At 37.0% G+C, this 19,807-nt stretch overlaps 1 protein-coding gene across 1 annotated transcript; it reads left to right on the top strand.

Annotated features, from left to right (window-relative positions):
* The first annotated feature begins 514 nt into the window (after nucleotides 1-514).
* On the top strand, nucleotides 515-17,340 carry PBLD (phenazine biosynthesis-like protein domain containing). Its single transcript, XM_009702419.1, has 9 exons — nucleotides 515-598; nucleotides 2,929-3,028; nucleotides 6,855-6,953; nucleotides 7,497-7,606; nucleotides 7,770-7,799; nucleotides 8,328-8,416; nucleotides 9,567-9,745; nucleotides 11,547-11,609; nucleotides 17,228-17,340. The coding sequence occupies exons 1-9, from the start codon at nucleotides 515-517 to the stop codon at nucleotides 17,338-17,340; spliced, it is 867 nt and encodes a 288-aa protein (XP_009700721.1).
* Nucleotides 17,341-19,807: the final 2,467 nt, after the last annotated feature.

The following is a 19,807-nucleotide window of genomic DNA, read 5'->3' as shown; positions in this document are numbered from 1 at the left end:
GGCCGGTTGTGCCCTCGAGCGTCTGTCGGTCAGGGTGTCCGGCTCCCTCGGTGTAGGCTTAGGAGGGCGGATGGGGAAGGTTGTCCGGTGTGGGCGGCCGCAGTGGTTCCCTGTGTCCCCTCGGCTCTGCAGCTGTGGTAAACCCGCGGCAGGCCGGACGCAGGGAGAGCCCTGCACAGCTCTTGCCTTCCTAAACGCCTCAGCGAGGGACAGGCTGTGCCGGGCGTTGCGGTGGAAGGGCGCGTTAGAGCGTTCTGGAGCTGGTAGGAGGTAGCAAGCGATGCAAGAAGGGGGTTAAAATCTTTAAAGAGCTGAAAACAATCAGTGCTGAGCGGTGGGGGTGTGGAAGGAGGCCTGAGTCCATGTACGTCCTCGGAAGTGACGGGTAAGGGGCTGCTGGCTCCTCCTGCCGTTGGGAGAACATTAACTGGGAGTTCTGCTGTCGTTTGGGGGTAAAACGCGATAGAAAGTGCGTTGCAGAAAACCGCTTAAGACTCAATAGGCGTAAAGGACAATGCAAATTCCTGTTTTTACGGTTGATGCATTTACAAACCGGCCATTTTCTGGAAATCCCGCGGCAGTTTGTCTGCTTGAAAATGTAAGTTAAAAAAACCCCAACTATTTAATGAGGGACTGCAGAGACATTTAGCATTCTGTAGTTGACCTTAGCACTCAGCACTGCAGTAGACTTTGCTTCCTTTACTCAGGAGTTCTGCTTGCAAGCGTTGTTTACTGTTGCTCCAGAATACAGAGAAATTAGCATAAGCGTACTCTTCTTCCATCAGAACGATTTCATACAAGACATGCCTCGTATTTTTTGTGGCTTTTAAATTTTTTTAAGAAAGGAATATAGTGGTTTTATTCTGAGTTAAGCAAAAAAAAAAAAAAAAGGCTTAATTTCTTAAGCCGGTGGATTCAGAATGGAATCTCTGAAAGGAAATGCAGTAACTCGAATCAATACTTAATAGTTTTTGAATGAAGTGTTGAAGTGTAGGTTTTGGTATGATTTTTTTTGTGTTTTTCTTTCCCTCTTTTTTTTTTTTCCCCTCTTTCATTTTTTCTCTTTCTATGGAAGGAAAGAGGGAGAATATAGACCTGGATCTGAGTCTTTCACCAGTAGCGCGTCAGGTTCAGCTTTAGCCAAGTTTAAACATTCAGTTTTCATTGCTTCAAAGTTGCATGGTAGTTTGGTGCAATTAACAGCAGTCATCCTCCTCATCAAGGTGATCTGTAATTGGTACACTGTTGACAATTTCTACCAAAAACTAGGTATTAAACTGGATTAGAAATTTACAGACTTTGTATTATTTGTATAGTAACACTTGATGAGAAGTATAAGTATGAAAATATATGTAGAGCATTCAATGGCAATAGCTTGTACTGACAGCACAGATACTTTCTAGATGTTCCTAAGCCTATCTAGGTGTCGTACAGTATAGCCTACTTACCAGATCAGCTAAAGTTATGACTGAGAACATCTCACTTCAGAGGTATTTTTGGCCTCCTAAAATCTAAATACTCCTCAGAATGAACTTATTTTAAAACTATGAGCTTCTAATCGCATTTTTATGTTAATTTGACTTTATTATATTAATATATTGTGAGGACAACTTACTTGCATGTTGCCTTTGGAATGTAGAGATTCTAAAGTTTTATCTATGGTATCTGGGGCTGGAGGCTTTAGTGTCAAAGTTAAAGCTGAGATTCTAATTCATAATTTCATTCTAAGCTCCAAGAAAGTATGGTGCAGCTAGCAGCAATATTTCTCTTCTCTGTTCCCTTTAGAAACTCAGCAGATACTTTACAAAAACTGTTGGGAGTAATGCAAGACTGGGAAAACGAGCACTTTCTGTGTTTCAGGAGTGCCACAGGATGGCAGTATTTCAATAAAGTTCTATTATTTTTAATAATATTTTGATTGGTCTTTGTTCTGGTTTAGTATCTTTAGAGTAATTGACAGAACTATTTTCCTGGAACAAAGGAGAGGCGCTTGTTACTGCAAAAAGTTAGAATGTTGTTTCATTGTATAGAATTGACTCTGCAAATACAGGTCTATGATACACATCAGTAATTGTTTCATATCTGTAGTATGAGATCATTGGCTGGAAAGGATTAAAGTTTTTAAGGGAAATAAGTAAAGTTAGCAGAGCAAATTTTTCTCTCTCAGAGGCTGAACCTGACCAGGTCCACTTAGTACTTTGTTTAATTTGCGTTTCAGTATTTTAAAGACCAGTTTCTCAAACCTGGCCACTCAGCATAATAGTGGGGAACGAGTAGTGAAACAAGGGTGAAGTAGAATTTTATACAGCCCCTACAGTGCTTGTATCCTGGGATGAATGTTCCCTGGTTTAAATCTGCAGGCAGTTGGAGCAGAATGTAGTGAGCTCCAGCATGTTTGTTTTTCAGTTTATCTCCTCTCAGCTTCTGCTGACTTTGGCATATTGTTCCTGTTGTTTAAAGGGTAGTATCAAGGGTACAGCTGTAGGCACTGATCAGCTGTCTTGGCCGTTGCCCTAGCCATTACTACATACCTCTTGCTGGCATGGGTTTTTCAGAGTTATAAAAGAGAGTTGTAGTTATTTTTAGATTATGTTAATAATGACTTCTCAGTGTGACTTAATCATAACTTTAAAAAAAAAGATTTATGTTCATGGAAAGACTGAGTTTACGTTTTTTTGGGGATTGTATTTTCTGTGTATTCCAAGAATTTGTAAACTAATACAACAGGTATTAGAAATGCCCAGGTATCACAACGACTGAATGGGTTATCCCATTTTATGCTTGAAGTTTTTTTTACTCTCAGAAAGTATTTTGAACTAAAAATGAATTTCATTATCATAGAAAATGAAATGACTGTATTTATTTGACAGAAAATTTGATTCTGCGTTTTTTAGCCTGTTTTAATTGGATTTGTTGTTTCATCATTAGGACTTGGATGAAGATTTGCACCAGAAAATCGCAACAGAAATGAACCTTTCAGAAACCGCTTTCATCAGAAAACTGCACCCTGGAGATGACTTTACCAAAAGTGAGTGGTTCTGTTTACCCACCAAAATCTCTTACAAGGGAATAGGAAGACGCTGTGGGTGCATTTATAAGGAATGGTACTAAGTTGTAAGATGGCCAAAGCAAAATCTTGGAGTTGTGGTATATCTTTCTTAAGACACTAATAATAAACCTTTTGTGCATGACTTCTTTAAAGTATTTGTGCTCTATATCAAATTCATTTTACAATATACAAACATTTATTATTCATAAATTAGACCATTTGTTTTACTGCCTTTTACTAAATAAGCAAGTTGTATATAGAAAGTCTCCTAAAAATGCTATGCAAAGAGCTTTCAATTATTACGTCCCTTACTATTAATAATTTCCTGAGATGGTTTCTTACTATACAAGCAGAGGAACAGTGATGGAACATGCTTATTCCATATGCACAAGACTGCAAAGTGAGTAATATCTGGCTTGGCTGTTCAGGAAATCATCACTGGGGTAACTAAGCTATTATTCTTGTTTGTCACAAAATCTCATAAGCTGTCTGTGGAGCCAATACTGGAAAATACATGTTTCCAACAAAACTGGGAAATCTGAAGCTGCCCAAATCACATTAGGCTGCTCGTCTGACTGGTTTGAGTGGAGGGACTTCACTGGTGGTGTTTGGTAGGGCATGTATACATGATGGGAGAGGAAATGGCGAGACACTAGACGAGTTAGGACATGTCAGACAGCCCATTCAAAATCGCTTTGTGGATTAGTTTTCAGCTGAATCAGTGTGCTGAATCTGCTCACTTTGCAGTTGTGTAGTGGTGTGGTGAATGATTTCACAGACCCTGATGTGCTTAACCAGAATCAGAATCGTTTTTGCTTCTTAACTCTACCTTATATGCATTACAAGGAACAGCAGAAGGGTCCTATTTACATAACTACCTCTTTGGTTCTCATGTTCTCAATACTCTGAAGTAGTTTATCATATTCTTGTAATTTTTCCCATGGGGCTGTCGGCCTCAGTTTCTGTTTTGCAGGATCTTAGAAGTCACGCGCGTTACCTCTGGCTAGTCCTTTGTTATCTGTCGCCTGTACCTTTTCCCACATAGTGGCATGAGCCAAGGGGCTGGAACGGCACTAGCCTGGCGTTAGATTCCACGTTGAGGTATCACGTTGGCATGCCCTCGCTTCAATACAATATAGTGGAAGAGAGGGATAAACCACTTTGGGGTTATCGGCTGCCTGAAAGAGGCCCTAGAACAGCATGCAAAGAAACTGTTCTTTATCATTTGATTGTTTGATCAGGGAGTCCAATTTTCTGCAGCCTCTGTAATTGAAGAGGATTTTCTTAGAGTAGTAACTATCATTGCTTACTCATATTGTTAATAAATTGGGATTTGTTTTAGGGTTGGACTAGTTGCTTCAAGAAGCGATAATACTTTTCATTTTTCATGTTAACACCTTGCCAATATGTTTAATGCATTTATTTATTTTCAAGTTGACAATATCCAACAGCATATAAAATGCTAGCTTTTTTCTCATTAAAGTGCTTTTGATATTAATGGGACTAGAGTTTGTGACGTCAGACCCACACAGCTGCTGAAGAGGTGCACAGCTTTTTCAAAGGAATTTAGTCACTGAGCTACACCTGAGCGTGTGTGTATTGAGGGGTGGTGGGAGCAAGAGGAGACTGGGAACATCAGAATCTCATTTATGAGACTGTCATCTGCTTCTGGAACATTAATTGGTGTAGTAAGGGCTCCTGGAAAAGAGTATATTTTTGCAGGAGTACGAGTTTGTGATTAGTGCATTTCATTTAATTAAAAAAAAAATACATTACTTTAGGGATACATTAATTTATGAGAATACAAAATGTCTTCTCGGTCTGAATACAGCTGTATGTCTCAGCCATCCAGGCAGGTGTTCTGGGTCAGAGAGCTTGTCTGTCACCGGTCGGTCATGCCTGACTCCAGTTCCTCCTGCTTTCAGCCACCATTTCCACTTGGGGGAGTGCATTAACACCACAGGGCAGGCTCACAGCTGGGCTCTGTGTCTGCCCTGTCTCAGAGCACTTCTCTCCAGTGGCCATTTGCTTCATCCACTAGGTTTTGGTGGGATTCTATTTGTTTTCATTAGATAGGAGACTGACTTTAATGCACTGATTTTTCACAGAGGCGATGACAAGACTTGTTTGTGTTTTTTAAAATATCATAGAATCATAGAATCATATCGTTTCTTTTGCACTTTTTAGTTGTGTCTGTATGGTAATTATTCACTTGAAATATATTTTCATAAGCATTATCTTAAATGCCATGGTGCAAGAACTCTGCAAAATCTACAGGAAACCAAGTGTAGTGCACTTAGGTTCCAATTTTTTTAAAGAACACATAGAAATACAATTTCTAGTGAAATGAAGGGTTAGTGTACTTTAGAGGCTTTTACCAGACTTGACTGATGGTTTAAGCAAAATAATTCATAACTGACCCAGCTCTGATACAGGTTCCATTATACAAACAAAACTATCTTTAACCCCTAAAGGATAATCCAGACTGCAGGTGCATAGAGATCGCGACCGTGACTTCGTAGGATTCCATAATATGCAAGGACAGGGAGGCTTTATCTTCAAAATTCTGTACCTTTTTACAGATTACTGCAAATACCACAAAAATCACCACTAGCAAGTATACCTGTGATGCGTAAAGTGAATATATATATGTATCTCAAGCTATTACAAATTATCAGTGATCAATAGTATAGCAGGAATCAATAATAGCAGCAAGAAGTATATATATAATATTACAGATTATTACAAACTTATCACTAGTCAATAATCAAACTTACCAATAATGTAACAGTAGATACACTTATGATAGATTACTTATATGTGTATATATGGTACCAAGCGCATAAACAGATTCCAGAGGGGAGGACAAACAGATCGCAGAAGGGGATGCAGCCATCCCAGAAGTGGAAGGACAAACCAAACTGAGCCCAGAAGTGGGCCCAGGGAGGGACCAGTAAAATAACAGAGTCTCGTTTCAAAGATGATCTGTGTCATGGAGTTGGGAGTCAGCTGTGTGTCCCTGGCAAGGGTCTGTGATCTCATAGAAAGTTTGTGCAAACTTGTTTAGGAAAGGGGAAAATACATGCAGCACAGAAAGTTCCCAGAGAGAGAAGATCCATTTTGGGTAAAAATTAAGTGATTTTTATGTCATAGGAGTGTAAGAGAACGTAGGACACTGCCACTTCAAGAACCCAATGGATTCTGTTAATTTCTATTTTTCACCTGGAACAGCCAATAGATGATGATGTTTTCTATTCTGTCAGACCAGTTTTATTTTTCCAGACTGTTTTCCTGTTCTTTCAGTTGTAACAGCCAGTGACAGTTAGTGATTCTTACTTTCTTGGGATGTTTTCCCCTTTTTCCAGACTATTTTTCACCTTTTCAGGTGGTAAGTTGCTGTTACAGTTTGCTGGGTTTGTGCTTACCAATAATATCTCGGCATGTCTCCGGTTTCTGTCTACCCAGCAGCACTTCAAAGGTGTCAGCTGTGCTTCTCTGGGATGCTTCTGGTTCACAGACCTAGTTCCCAGGCTGTCAGGCATTTCTGCTCTGCAGTTCCTTGGCTCTTGTAACAAAGTAGCTTTCCTCTGTTAGTAGTAGACTCTTCCTGTTGTCCTGATTCAAAAGCAATAGCTATCCCAAAAATCAGTACGAAATAGGTTCCTAAAAGCGCATTTAGGACCAAGACTGATTACAACATGCATTTTGATTAACTGAAATGGCATAATTCTGTATAAAGTGTTGAGATAAATTGAAGAAATAGACTTCTTCCACTTAATAATGCTAAATAAACTTTGTTTTCAAGGTTCCTGCTTTGGACTGAGATGGTTCACCCCAACCAATGAAGTTCCTCTCTGTGGTCATGCTACGCTTGCAGCAGCTGCTGTGTTGTTTCACATACAAAGTATGTTTACAAGCTATTTATTACTGTAGAAGTAAATTGTCTAAAAAGTTAATTAAGAAGATCTTTATTTTCTACCACAAAGGCAATTAAATATTCAGAACATTTAGAGAACACATATGGAGATACCTTAGGTATTGTCTTTTACAACTGCTCTGTAATTATAAGGTTGTAGTCTGATGCCTACACTTGGATGCCAATACCCTACTATTACTCTTAAGAAAAGTGCTAAATATATAAATGTCATCTGGGAGAGGTACAGTACAATTTGATGAATAGGGAATACTGCTCTTTCTGTTAAAAGGAAATTCCCATTCGTTCTAGGAACGTGCAGGAAAGATTCACTGGCAATTGCTGTGTTTATTAACCTCAGCAGATTATTTATTGAGTTAGTTGGGAATTTTGTCTCGGAATACAAGTTTACTGTAGTTGTTATATTTTAGCTGCATAACTAACTTTTTCTGAATATACTGAGCTACTCTAAGAGCTATAATAATCTAGATTCAAATTCTTACATTTGATAATGTTGCAATGTTCTCTCTCTAGAAAACACAAATTCAGTTCTCACATTTGTGACACTGAGTGGGGAATTAAAAGCCAGACAAGCGGAAGATCATATTGTCCTGGACTTACCCCTTTACTTAACCTACCCACAGGTCAGTCAAAATTTTATTCGTTAAAGGCTTTCAAGGAAAGTGTGTGTTTATGTTTGTATGTGTATGTAAGTATATTTGTCTCTCTCTAGTTGGATAGATATGTACATATATATGTTCTATTTTTTTACAGTGTCGTGTGTTGTGTTTTTTTTTTTTGCTTCAGGTACTTCAGGAAGTAGAAGAGTTAATAAAGGTAAAAAAAGAATCTATATGTGGTCTTAGAAGCACTTTTATAATAGCTATACTTATTTTTGTATATTAAAATGGCTAAAAAGTGGCAACATGGCATTGCTTGATGTAGTCCTGAACTTGAAACGCTAAACTTTAAAGGTCTGAGTCATGCAGCTCCAGAAGTGGGATTCTCCAAAATGCTGCAGTTGAACTTTTTGTCTCCCGGTACCATTGACTGGAGTGTCAATATTTATTTCAGTGGCATTTTCAGCCTGTTGTATGCTTGTGAGGGCAATCTGGTGTTCTTGCCCTCTTCTAGGTCCTTGAATTTCTTCCAAGTTGACATATGCAGAGCTTTTAGCACCTACCCATATCCATTCATGCACTCGGTGCATTTACTTTTCCTGCTTGCATGTACTTGAGGGCTGCATGAGAGGCCTTGCATAAGCCCTGTTCTAGCAGGGAACTTGTTCTGCAAAAATGTTAAGCAAATAATATTTCATGTTCAAATGATGATATTTTTCTTTGTCTCCTTTAACTTTTCCACCAGGCAGCTGTTGGTGACATGATTGTTCAAGATCTCCGTTATTCTCCTGACACAAAGAAACTCTTAGTCCGCCTCAGTGATGCTTATGAAAGGTGTATTAGACTTTTTTTTTTTAAATCAAGTGTTCAGAAATTGAGTCTGCTTGTTCAGCCTCCATTCCTTACATACTAGGTTCTTTTCTCTAGTTTTAAAACAGGTGGAGATTAAAAACTCTATTTTAAATTCCTGTGTTAAACAGTTATTTTATCTTCTAATGTGAGCTTATTGAACCTGCAAAACTGAATAAGATCAATCTGAAATCTGTCTCCACGAAAAGGAGGTGTAGGAGACTGTTTTAACGATGATGGATTTTTCCCCATCCATCTGAGTAAAAAAAAGATCCAGTAACCTAGCAGGAAATTAGGTGTTTTGCTTCTCAAATGAAGAAGTAATAGTTGCGTAGCAGTAGAGGTCCGCTTAGTGAGACAGAGCACATTGACAGAATGCCATGGATTCTTATTCCCATTTGACTTAACAGCTTCGTAAGTAGCTTTATAGAGGAAATTCCAATTCAAATTATTCCAAAGCATTTGTTAATTTCAGAGAGCTGAATTTCATTGTTAAGTCAAGTATGATTTGGATATATGTTGCTGAAACACAACTCTTTAATCAGGCCAAATTACTATTATTTTCCCTTGAAGTTTAGCCTAATTAATGTTTAAAGATTGGGCTAGTGGGGAGATAGAAATATCCTTAGCTGAGTACTTACTATTTTTACTTTTTCAGACTTTATTTTGTGGGGAGGTATCTGCAACGTCACAGACTTGAGACTGTTGTAGAGTGCTTTAGAATCCCATGAAGATCTATTGATGTTAGTTATTTGCCTGTTCTGAATGGAGGTGGAGTGCTTGCTCTTTGTATTCTGTAGTGATGAAATATTTCTTTCAATGATTAAAATGTTGAAACAAAAGTGTGCTCTTTTGTAGCTAATATTCCAGGATGCTCTGTTTTCAGAAATAAATAGGAAATGCATGGCTTGAACTTTTTTTCCTCTGCTGACTCAGAATGTATTATATTCAGGGTAGTCTTCTGTCGGATGACATTGGGGGGACAATGCTAGGAATCTTGTCTCCTCTAACATTTTACCGTGGTTGTTTTGGGATTGTAGAGAAGATGATTTTGTAGTTTTATGTTTCTTTTCAATACTTGAATTCATGTAAAATGAAGAATATGGGCTATTAAAATTCTATAATTATATTCAAGGTCTGTGTTGGAAGAACTGCAAGTGAGCGCACAAGGCTTTTTGTCAGCTGAAAAGACAGGAAAGGTGAAAGGGCTTATACTCACTCTTAAGGGAAATTCCAGTGGAAAACATAAAGACCATGATTTTTACTCCAGATATTTTGCGCCTTGGAATGGAGTTCTAGAGGACCCTGTTACAGGTATGTGTTTGTGTGATAAGCAACTCTTACTCTTGTTTCAGTGCAATTAAAAGTTTCTTATTAAACTTCATGAATGTGGTTTTGTACTTTGGAGTCTCTCTTATAAATTACTGTTTTATATGGATAGCAGGAGTGTGCTCAGTAAACTGAAAACTTTCATGACCGACGCCAGCTCATTCAATAAAAATCAGCTTCTTGCTGTTGTCAGGCCAGATATTCCTGTGTCTTTTTCAGCTCTTTTCCTTGAAGTATTCCAATGAGAGAAGAGCAAGAGAGTAGCATGGTGTTGAATGAGTATTGCAGTAAAAGTTGATATCCACTTCTGTTGGTGTTCTGTGTGGGGCTTTTTTGCCCTTCAGCTGAGATCTCCTCTAGTTTCATGACACTTACTGTGGCTATTCTCAGGCCTATGAATAATACAAGCTCAGCTAGTTGTATATTTAGGGGCAGGAACGCTAGTTCTCTGCCTGTTCCTTTGATGTTCCGCTCAGTAGGTGCGATGAGGATTGCTGCAGAGTGATGTTATTTGCTTAGGTACTAGTTAATCACAGGTTAATTATTAGTGAGCTGAGAATTTGGTCAAAAATGCTCATTAAATGTTTTGCTAAATAAAAAGACGACTTTCTTTGGAATAATGCTAGTTATTTAACACTCCTAGCAGAAAAAAGGGTTTACAAAGAAATACAAGCCATGTGTTTCAGTTATTTCTTAAGCTTCAGTCCTGCATTCTTGATAAAGCTAGGGACAGAGTCTGGTAGATATATCTATTCCTAGAGCTCATTCCTTAGGATTTCTGGGAAGACTAGGGAAATTTTACTGTAGGAAAAGCTAGAAGTTTCCCAAATCTCTGAGGTTTTTCTAGGCTTGTTATAGCTCACTGTGGCTTGTCTTCCATCTTTAAGTGTCCTTTCTTTTATAGAATCAAATCTTTTTATTGTATTGTTGAAGTATACTTTTAACAGTGTTATGGCTTTGTATTACGTTTCTTTTGTAATGATTTCTTAATACTGCTATGTGTCCTGGTGTCCTTGAGCCCTGATAATTAGAGTTACTTCATAGCAGGTTTTCCAGCAGAGTGTCTTTGCCCCTAGCTGCTAATGTAGACTGAAGTAACGTTTCTAGCTATGAATATGAGAAGTCATCCTAAGTTTTTAAGCCATCTGCTGGTCAGGAAACAAGAAATTGGACTTGTTTTCAGAAGCTGTGGTGGGCCCTTAAAGCTCTCCTTGAGTTACATCTTGATACTTACCAGCATTCAAGACTGAAAAAACCCTGAGGTTTTGTTGTGAAAACTGTTAGGAGAGGAAATACTTTTGTTTTACACAGTGACTTCTATCCACCTGTTCCTGTTTTTAAAAGTAATCCAAATGCCTAATCATATTTTTGATGGGTAGCTGTTCATATTTCATTGAATAACATCATATTCAGATGAATAATATTTTGAATTTAATATTTTGAGATTCTGTTATTAGGAAACTTAACTTTTGATAAACAGATGAGTACTTTGGCTCAAGTATTGGGATCAGTAGCTGTTATTCCTGCCAATTGTGGCTAATCATGAATCCCTCACCTAGGTAAGATTTCTATTGAAGCCAGAGGATGAGGAAGTAATACCGCTTTATTGTAAATAAATGAAATGATAAAGCCTTAAGTTCTATCTGCTCTATAAACTCTTAGGTGTTTTTGCCCTAAACACACATGGCACTTGATTTGTTTATGGCATTTACATTTTGAATGTGCTTGCTCTATGAAGTAGTGATTCTAATTTAATTCTGTACTTCCTTTTCTAATTTCTTTTAAGGATCTGCCCATGCTGTTTTAAGCAGCTACTGGTCAGAGCAGCTAGGGAAGAAAGAAATGCTTGGTAAGAGAAACTTTTCTTTGTTTTCTTGCAAAGCTGCCCATTTACGTAAAAGCTACTCACTAGGAAAGAAAAAGTTATATTATTACTACAATCCAAACTGTATCGATAACACCCTATCCATTTTCTCAGTATGAATAGAATATTATGTAATATTTTGTGTGCGAGGTAATCTTTAAGAAATTGCTTTCTTTCCTGCCCGCCAACATGACACCTCATGCCTGCAGGGAGTTTGAAGTGTGACTTTCTGGATCGTAACTCTTTGCAGTTAGTTTTTGATCTCGGCTTTTGGATTTTATTTCTTATGACCTTTCATCTAACCTGAAGCTTGGTGAACTTCAGATTATGTTGTTTATATGTTTTGATTGAATTTTGCTTTACTTCCTTGGTCTTTATGGCTTGTATTTTGGGTATTGGGAACAGATATTGGTGTTTTCATTAATGATGTATACTTTTCAGTACAATTTGGGCAGTGTTTTCCTTTCCCCTCATGTATGTTAAGATAAGACTGTAAAAAGTCATACTGTTTCTGCTTGATTTTGGAATTCTCTTCAGAATTACTCCAGATTAATACCTTCAGTGACTTCACTAGGAAACTTTCCTAACTTCATTAGGAAACTGTTATTATGGCTAGATAAAAAGAGATAATGGATTTTTAACATTCAGATTCTACTTACAGAATGTGCTTTATGGTACAGATTTTTTCTGGTTTCTGATACACCTGTGTATGTAGGTGTGAAGATCAGTTTTCCTCAGGATGGTGATCTTTTACATGATAGCAAGGAAAGATATAAGAAGAATAGTCACTTGTGTTACAAGAACAGAAAGAACATGACTGACCTTAAATATGTAAGAATGAGGACAAGATACGTGGGCATTAGCAAATTTTATTTGTTTGTGATTTTATTTGCAGTCTTACTTTTAAATGATTAAACCTTAAACGAATCTGAGATGACTGGACCTCTGAAGTCAAAGAGATTTATTGGTCTTCTTTCAATCAATGAGATATGCTTATTAGATCACATATTTGTTGTTAAGCAAGAAACTGAAGAACTTGGTGGAAAAAAACAAGAGAAACTGTTAATACCTGACAACGCTAGATAAAGAGGCATTGTGTGTCTCTCTACTTCTCATGTTTCTAGTGCTTTGCCAGAGAATGGAAGAACAACAGAAGCAATACAAAATACCCTAGTCCCTATCTGGTTCCCTAAGAAGGGGCAGGGGATTACAATTCTTTCATGCACCTGACAACAATTAAGCGTTTGATAACATTTAGTTTAGGACAGAGGTTGGATCCTTGATCTAATAAGGTTCCTTGTCCATTAAAGTAAACACTTTTCCAAACAAACAGCTGCCTTAAATATAAGCCTTCCTGTATTTGGTCAAATGAATATTGAGAATCATAATGTGTTTAAAGGATCTGTTTGCGCACCATAGCTCAGTATGGTACTCTACAATGACTGAGATGTTCTCCATCATGGAAAAGTTTAACGTTCTGCTCTGAAGGTCTCGTATTTGCATTTACAGCACACAAATCTGTGATAGTTTCCATAATGTTGGGGGAAAAAATCCCAACGTATTTTCTGAAGAGGGGAAACCGTGTTTGTTAATGCATGCTTGTGGACTGGCTGTTTCTTAGAAGATTTTGACATTTTTGGATGTTAATGTGGAATTTGAAACTCTTCGATGCCATCTATAGACACTGCTTCTTTAAGTAATCAATCAGGCAGGATTTCTGTCTGTATTTTTTAGTGATACTTTCTACCTGTTTTGCATTGTCATGTATTTTCTATGGACTGGGCCATTTCCTCTTTTAGAGAAACCACCTCAAGCAGCAAAGGCAATTGATGCTGTAATCAGCTTCTCTAATGTGTTTAACACACACACACAAAAAGTTCTCTCTTCCCACAAGATAGTTTTCTGTTTGTGTGTGTGTTTTTTGGTGTTGTTTTTTTTTTTTTTTTAATATGTCATGCATATATGTCCCCAAACTTCTTTTCTGGTAAAAATCATACAAAATAGATTTAAAGAGAACAAGTTCATTTGACATCTGGTCTCTGCATGTGTTTATGAGAAATAATGTTTCCTTGTGTGCATGTGACTGAGGAGTATCAGGTAGTACCGGGGGGAATTCTGTTACTAAAGAGATTATTTGGAAAGGATGGCTGGCAATCAAGAAGCTTCCATATCACCAAAGATTAATAAATAAGAGCATCTTTTGACTTTTTAGAAACCTTTGCGGTAGCTTCTGTAATATCCGATACCTTTTAATGCAAGAGTAAAGGAAGATTTTCTTCCATAAAATGAAAGATCTGTTAGTTCTAAAATAGAGCACATATGAAATAATACAAAAATGAGGAACATTAAATCTATTGTGAGATCTCTCTGGATATTGTGACCTCTGGGAGGTCAGCCACATCTCTGCTGAAGTATCAGATGTAATTTCCTGTGTTTGGGTTCTCGTCCTACTTTTATTAGACCAAATTGTCAAACAACCACCACCCCTGTCAACTATGAAGAGAATTTTCCAGTCTTTTTACAAGGTGAAATACTTTATGATCTTTCTTAAAACTATATACATGTCCTTGAATTTAAGCTGAGTGTTAAATCAGAGTTCAGTATCAAACCTTGCCTTTTTTCGTTTGAAGAGTTTCTGCAATATTAAAAAAATTATAATCTCTTATATCAGATGTGTAGGTTTTCATAATTGCTAATGAATGCAATATTTAGTAACTTTCTCTGTATCCAGCCCGTCGCATAGTTTTCACATTTCTAAAATAACATTTATAAACATGCATAAGGAATTCGATATAACCAAACAGATTATAGAGGACTTTCCAAATTATTGGGAAAAAAAGGGGCTTTATCCAGGACAATTTTTAATCTCAGGTGAAGCTAGAGGAATCTTTCTGTACCAGTTTACTTCAGACAACTGTATTAATTTGTGAGGAAATTTTGGTGGTTGTTACTGCCTTTAACTTCTCTGATTCCTTCCCAGTATAGAACAGGTTTATAGTGTTTGAGGGTTTTTTTGGGGGCAGGGAGGGGAACCAAAAAAAACAAACCCAAAAACCAAACCTTACTTTGATATACAAAGTCTGTCCCATCTTCTGACTTTTCAGTCTCCTTGCTTTTTTTTTTTTTTGTGAAGAAGTTGCTTTATTAGGGTAGAATAAATCTACCTGTATTTAAGTTTTTGCTAATTTGAATTCTCATGAAGTGAGGAGTTTTGCAGAGCTGTAATTGAAGCTTTCATCTTTCCCAGGTAATCTCAACATATAAATTGACCAAATGAGATTTGTACACAAGTGTAACATTTCTGCCAAAGGTGTTTCCCTCCATCAGTCACCGGATTTATCCACCTTCTTTCTTAAAATAAAAAAAGTCTTGGAGATCTTAACTTCACTTAAGTTAAGGAACAAGTGCTGCTTTCATCGGTCCTTTTATAGGGTTTAGAAATTTGACCAAAATAATAGTGATTTCTAAAAATAGGTATTTTTACAAGGGTGACACTTGTTCCTGAGTTGATGTCATGATGACATCATGAAGAAGATCCATTACTCCTCAAATTCTGTAAGCAATGGTCATTTAGATAAATCTAGGCTGATAAGAAACTTCTCAAAACAACAGGGTAATATTAGTACAAGGCCATTGGCTGCCTTGTGAATGCAGAGGTGCATAATTCTGCGATTCTGTGATATCAGCATGCTCAATCGCACACTCCTTGTGCCTACTCTTAAACTTTCCTCTGTCTCAGATTAATCACAGAGGAATTCAGGGCACTGTGAATTCAGCTGTTATGTATTATTTCTACAGATCAGAATGTACATACTTGTTTTTATAAAAATATGTATAAAATGTGTATGTAGTATGAGATATTCCTAGTAAATACAGACATGAAATGGACGTGCAACAACTTTGTGATCCAAAAGGTGAGTGCACATCAGAGATGCTTGAATGTCTCTGGAGACGCTGATATTAAATGAAATCCTCTAGTTACTGAAATGTTCCATGCAGGTCTGTTTGCTTTCAGACATAGTGTGAAATATCAGTGCTTCTGTGTGAGAGAAAGAAAAGATCAAGTATCGTTTTCATATGAGCTTGGGTAAAATTTTCTTTTTTTTGTTTTGTTTTTTTCCTTCTACTTTGGAGGTTTCTTTAAAAATGAAGTAAAATGGACCAATATCAAAACAGTCTCAGTAATCCTGCCATGAAACAAACAGCACTGGTTCCACATTTAAAGAAAAAAAGCCACAACCCCAACCAACCTCTGAAGATTTGAAATAATTAATCTCTTTTATTTAAATCTGATGTCACAAGGCAGTGGGAGAGTTTAGCTGTGTATCCACACTTGGCAATAATAATTGATCAAATTTAGCATGGTCTGGATCTTTAAGAGTCCAGAATACTCAACTGAAGGCATTACTCCATACATAGATGTTGTTCTGACAAGTTAAAACCAATAACTGGTGGTGCTATAGATGGAAAAGAGCAGACAGTATCAATATCAATCTTTATATAGCTCCTTTTTCCACTGTTTTGGAATGTTTGCTTTGTCTGATAATCTAATATCCTGTTACAAGGAAGAGCTTTCTTGTCAGCTGTGGCTGGGAAATTGTTTTAAAGCATACAGTATATATGCCATCTGTTAGAGATCCTATGCTCTGTCGGGATCTGAATGCAATCTCTACCCAATTTACAAATTGTGGGTTTGTGAGGAAAAACATGCCCTTTAGCTTTGAACAACTTTTGTCATAGTTGGAAGTTCATTGAGTAAGGAGACTGTGAACTTTAATGCCTCTTCAACTGTTTACAGCCTTTTACAAAAACAACACGATATGAAACTCAAACCTTTGCTAAATGCTATCTGAACCGGACCATTTTCTGGCCAAGTAGTCGTGCAACTAAAATTGGACTACTGAAACAAGTCTACAGGCTCAACATGCCAAGTGGGCATTATTGTCCCACCTGTATATGGCTAAACAGTTTAGGCAAAAGTTTAGTTCTGTAATTATTTACAAGCGGAAGGCGATTTCCACTTAAACTTTATCTAGCTGTATTAAATGATATATTCAGTATAATATAAATCAGTATCTGTTCCCGTCTGTGTAAGAATTTGGTGTCAGTTTGTGTCAGCTGAAGCAGCATCTATGTTTGTAGAATTTTTCCACTGCTTGCTTGAGCTTTATTTACCCATTAGCCAAACAGAGTCTTTGAACCTAGTATCTACTTCGTATGTTCAATACCGGTGAAGTGGTTCTTCATTCTTACGCAGATAATACTCGCTGTTCTTCCTTCTTACATACAGAAACTGTCTATCCCATGAATGGGAGAATTCAAGACTTCTTTATATATACAAAAGAAACTTGATTGGCTACATCATGGCAAGCTATCCTTCGCTACTTGTATTAACTAGCATTTTTGTCAGACTCTGTAGACAAGTTCTGTTCTGAGATTCACCCTGAGCTAATCTTCATCCATAAAGACAATTCACCCCGAATGTCCCTGGTGCAGTGCTTGCCCTGAAGACAGAGGACTCATTTCCCTGAGTTTTCATGGATTTTTAAAATAATTTGTGATAGATACTAGCTTTTTAACTGTGGATTCTTGTTTCCGTTTAGCTTTTCAATGTTCCCGTCGTGGAGGAGAGTTGAAGATTTCACTGCGTAATGATGGAAGAGTTGACATTGCGGGGCAAATTGCTATTGTATTAAAAGGAAAACTGACTTTCTGAAGAAATTGACGCTAACCTCCCACACCTTCAAATTATTTGTATTATGCTGGTTATATCTTAGCTCTAGGCAGTGAATCACCACTGTCCTCAAGTCTTTGATTACTTATTGTCTATTTTTAAAAATTGCTTGAAAATGCTCACTTCTAATCTTCAAGATCCTTGCTATTGTTTTCTTCACTTTCATCTTGCTACTTCATATGTACACTGACCTCAGAAAATGCCCAAGGACAGCTGTCTTGTTTTTCTGCTTTTAAACTGTTCCTTTCTTTATTTCCAGATTCCATGTTAAAAACCATTCTTCCTTCCTGGATTGAATTGTAAACTCTTCTGATTGATAAAATAATCAAACTTTTTCCATATTCAGTCATTTTCCGTGAAATCTGACTACAGTCCTTTAAAAACAAAACTTTTCTCTGCCATATATTGAAATGGCACTCTTAAGTTCATTAATCTACTTGAATTAAAATATGAAAAAAATATAAATGGTTTCAAAATGCGTTTTATGGTTCTCTTTTATGAACAGTATTTTTCAAAGATGAATGGTATTGCAGTGGCTTGTAGTACTCCTCCTTAGTCAATATTTTTAATTAAAGTTTTAGCAGAAGGATTTAAGAGATTGACGTAATGAGCCATGTAAAACTGGCTAAAATCTGAAAGAAAACTTCATTGGTTACACCAATGTCGTTTACTTTTCAAAGACTGAAGATTTGCTCCTAAATTAAAAGTTTCTTCTGTAATTTTCTTCATGAAGTGTACTGCTTCGGATTTTGTCACATTTTCCTTTAGTGTTCTGGTCTTCCTCTGGATTTATGAGGCCTGTTTCAGGCACTCTAGCTAAAACTTTGTTTTCCCTTTCAAATCACTTTTGTCCTAAGCTTTACTTTAGTTCTTTTTCTTTGCAATGAAGTATTTTGAACTCAAAGGCATTTTCATCCTGTGGGAACAGCTGGATGTCAGCCCTTGATAAATGATGAGGAGCTCAGTTGTGCCAAGTTCCCCTATTTTCCTATCATAACTCATAACTTACGTCTTATTTAAGTCCAAGTAGCTAGAGGCAAGTAACAGTGTGACAATCCTAGGATTCATTTGAAACAGAAGTTTCTAGCTCCTGCCACCACACAGAGGGTATCGAAAACATGATTCAAATGCACTACAAAGATCAAGAGCTAGGTGGCAAGCAAAAGGAATCTCCAAATGGAAATGCATGTTCTTCCATATTCAATCTGGCTGAAGTTCGTCGACATGAAATGTGGTTAATAAATATGGGCTCGTGACCAGATGCCAGACATGGTTATGGAGGCAGTTTAACAGCAATGGTGACCTTGCCTTCTCACAAAGCAAATGGATCACTTTCTGGCTAGTGACTTGGGTCTTCTTGAAGAGCAATACTGCAAGATTGTTTTACTGCATTTGCTACTTCCTACTGGCTTATGCAAAGAGTGAATCTGGCCCATAACCTGCGATGCTTTGGAAAAACAAATATTCCTTAAGAATATAAATGAACTAAAGTAGCAATTATTGTTCACCCGTATACGTTTAACAAATAGATGACAGTAGAATTATTTTTTTTTACTTAAGAGGACTAATAATGAACAAAGCCCAGTAAATTTTAAATATACATGCTATCTAAATTTCCTAACCAAACCAGCATCTTTGCTGCTTAATGCATTTTTTTGAATAGTTTGCTACTGCTTTGTCTCTATTTCTGTTCAGGATAGAAAAATCACCAGAGCTCAGGTGGGAGAGTATGCAGTAATGTGTTTGTAATCAACAGATTAGTTAATCAGCCATGATTTATTAATGATGAATTAATTATACCTGATTGTGCAGTTCTGCTGCCTAAATGGAGCTTTAAAGGACTTATTTTATTAATCATCTTTGTGCTAATTGCAGACACTTACAGAAGGATTGCTAATTAAACATGCAACCATATGCAAAACAAGCAAGGCTGCTGAGAGTGGCAAGAAAAAGAGCACTGATTTTCTGAGTAGCAACTTTATTCTCATGAAATATTGTGTAGTTTCTCATGAAATATTGTGTAGTTGACCTGGTGATCCTAATTACTCACTAAGACTTATTTTAATACACTGCACATTTTCAGTCAACAGTAGGAGAAACTAATTCTTGTGACAAATTCTGTCCATCTTTCCTAGTGCAAAAAATAGGCTGTGCGAACTTCAAATAAAATAATTTAGAATTTGTGTGGCCTTGTTTCACGTTTTCATGTGAAGGATTTACCTGTTGGTTTTATTAGCTGCATGTAGTTAAGTTAGATTAACTATCTTAACTTTGAGCGAGATCCTGAATGCTAAGTTACCTTGGCACCAAATGAAATGTCTGATTACACTTGAAATGAGAATTCAGACTCAAAATCACATGAGTTTCACATGAGGCAAAAGAGGAACACCGTGATGTTTAACTAGGTTAATTTCCAAAAGCCAAAGTCGGCATGGGAAATGCAGAAAGG

This window comes from Cariama cristata, unplaced genomic scaffold (genome assembly GCF_000690535.1).
Source record: "Cariama cristata isolate BGI_N322 unplaced genomic scaffold, ASM69053v1 scaffold7866, whole genome shotgun sequence".
NCBI classification, from domain to species: Eukaryota; Metazoa; Chordata; class Aves; order Cariamiformes; family Cariamidae; genus Cariama; species Cariama cristata.
This window is presented reverse-complemented; position numbering and strand designations above follow the sequence as displayed.

Coding starts and splice junctions, on each gene's coding strand:
- PBLD (XM_009702419.1), top strand. CDS start 515: ATGCAAATTCCTGTTTTTACGGTTGATGCATTTACAAACCGGCCATTT. Junction 7,607..7,769: donor TTTACTTAACCTACCCACAG/GTCAGTCAAAAT, acceptor TTTTTGCTTCAG/GTACTTCAGGAAGTAGAAGA. Junction 11,610..17,227: donor AGGGAAGAAAGAAATGCTTG/GTAAGAGAAACT, acceptor GTTTCCGTTTAG/CTTTTCAATGTTCCCGTCGT.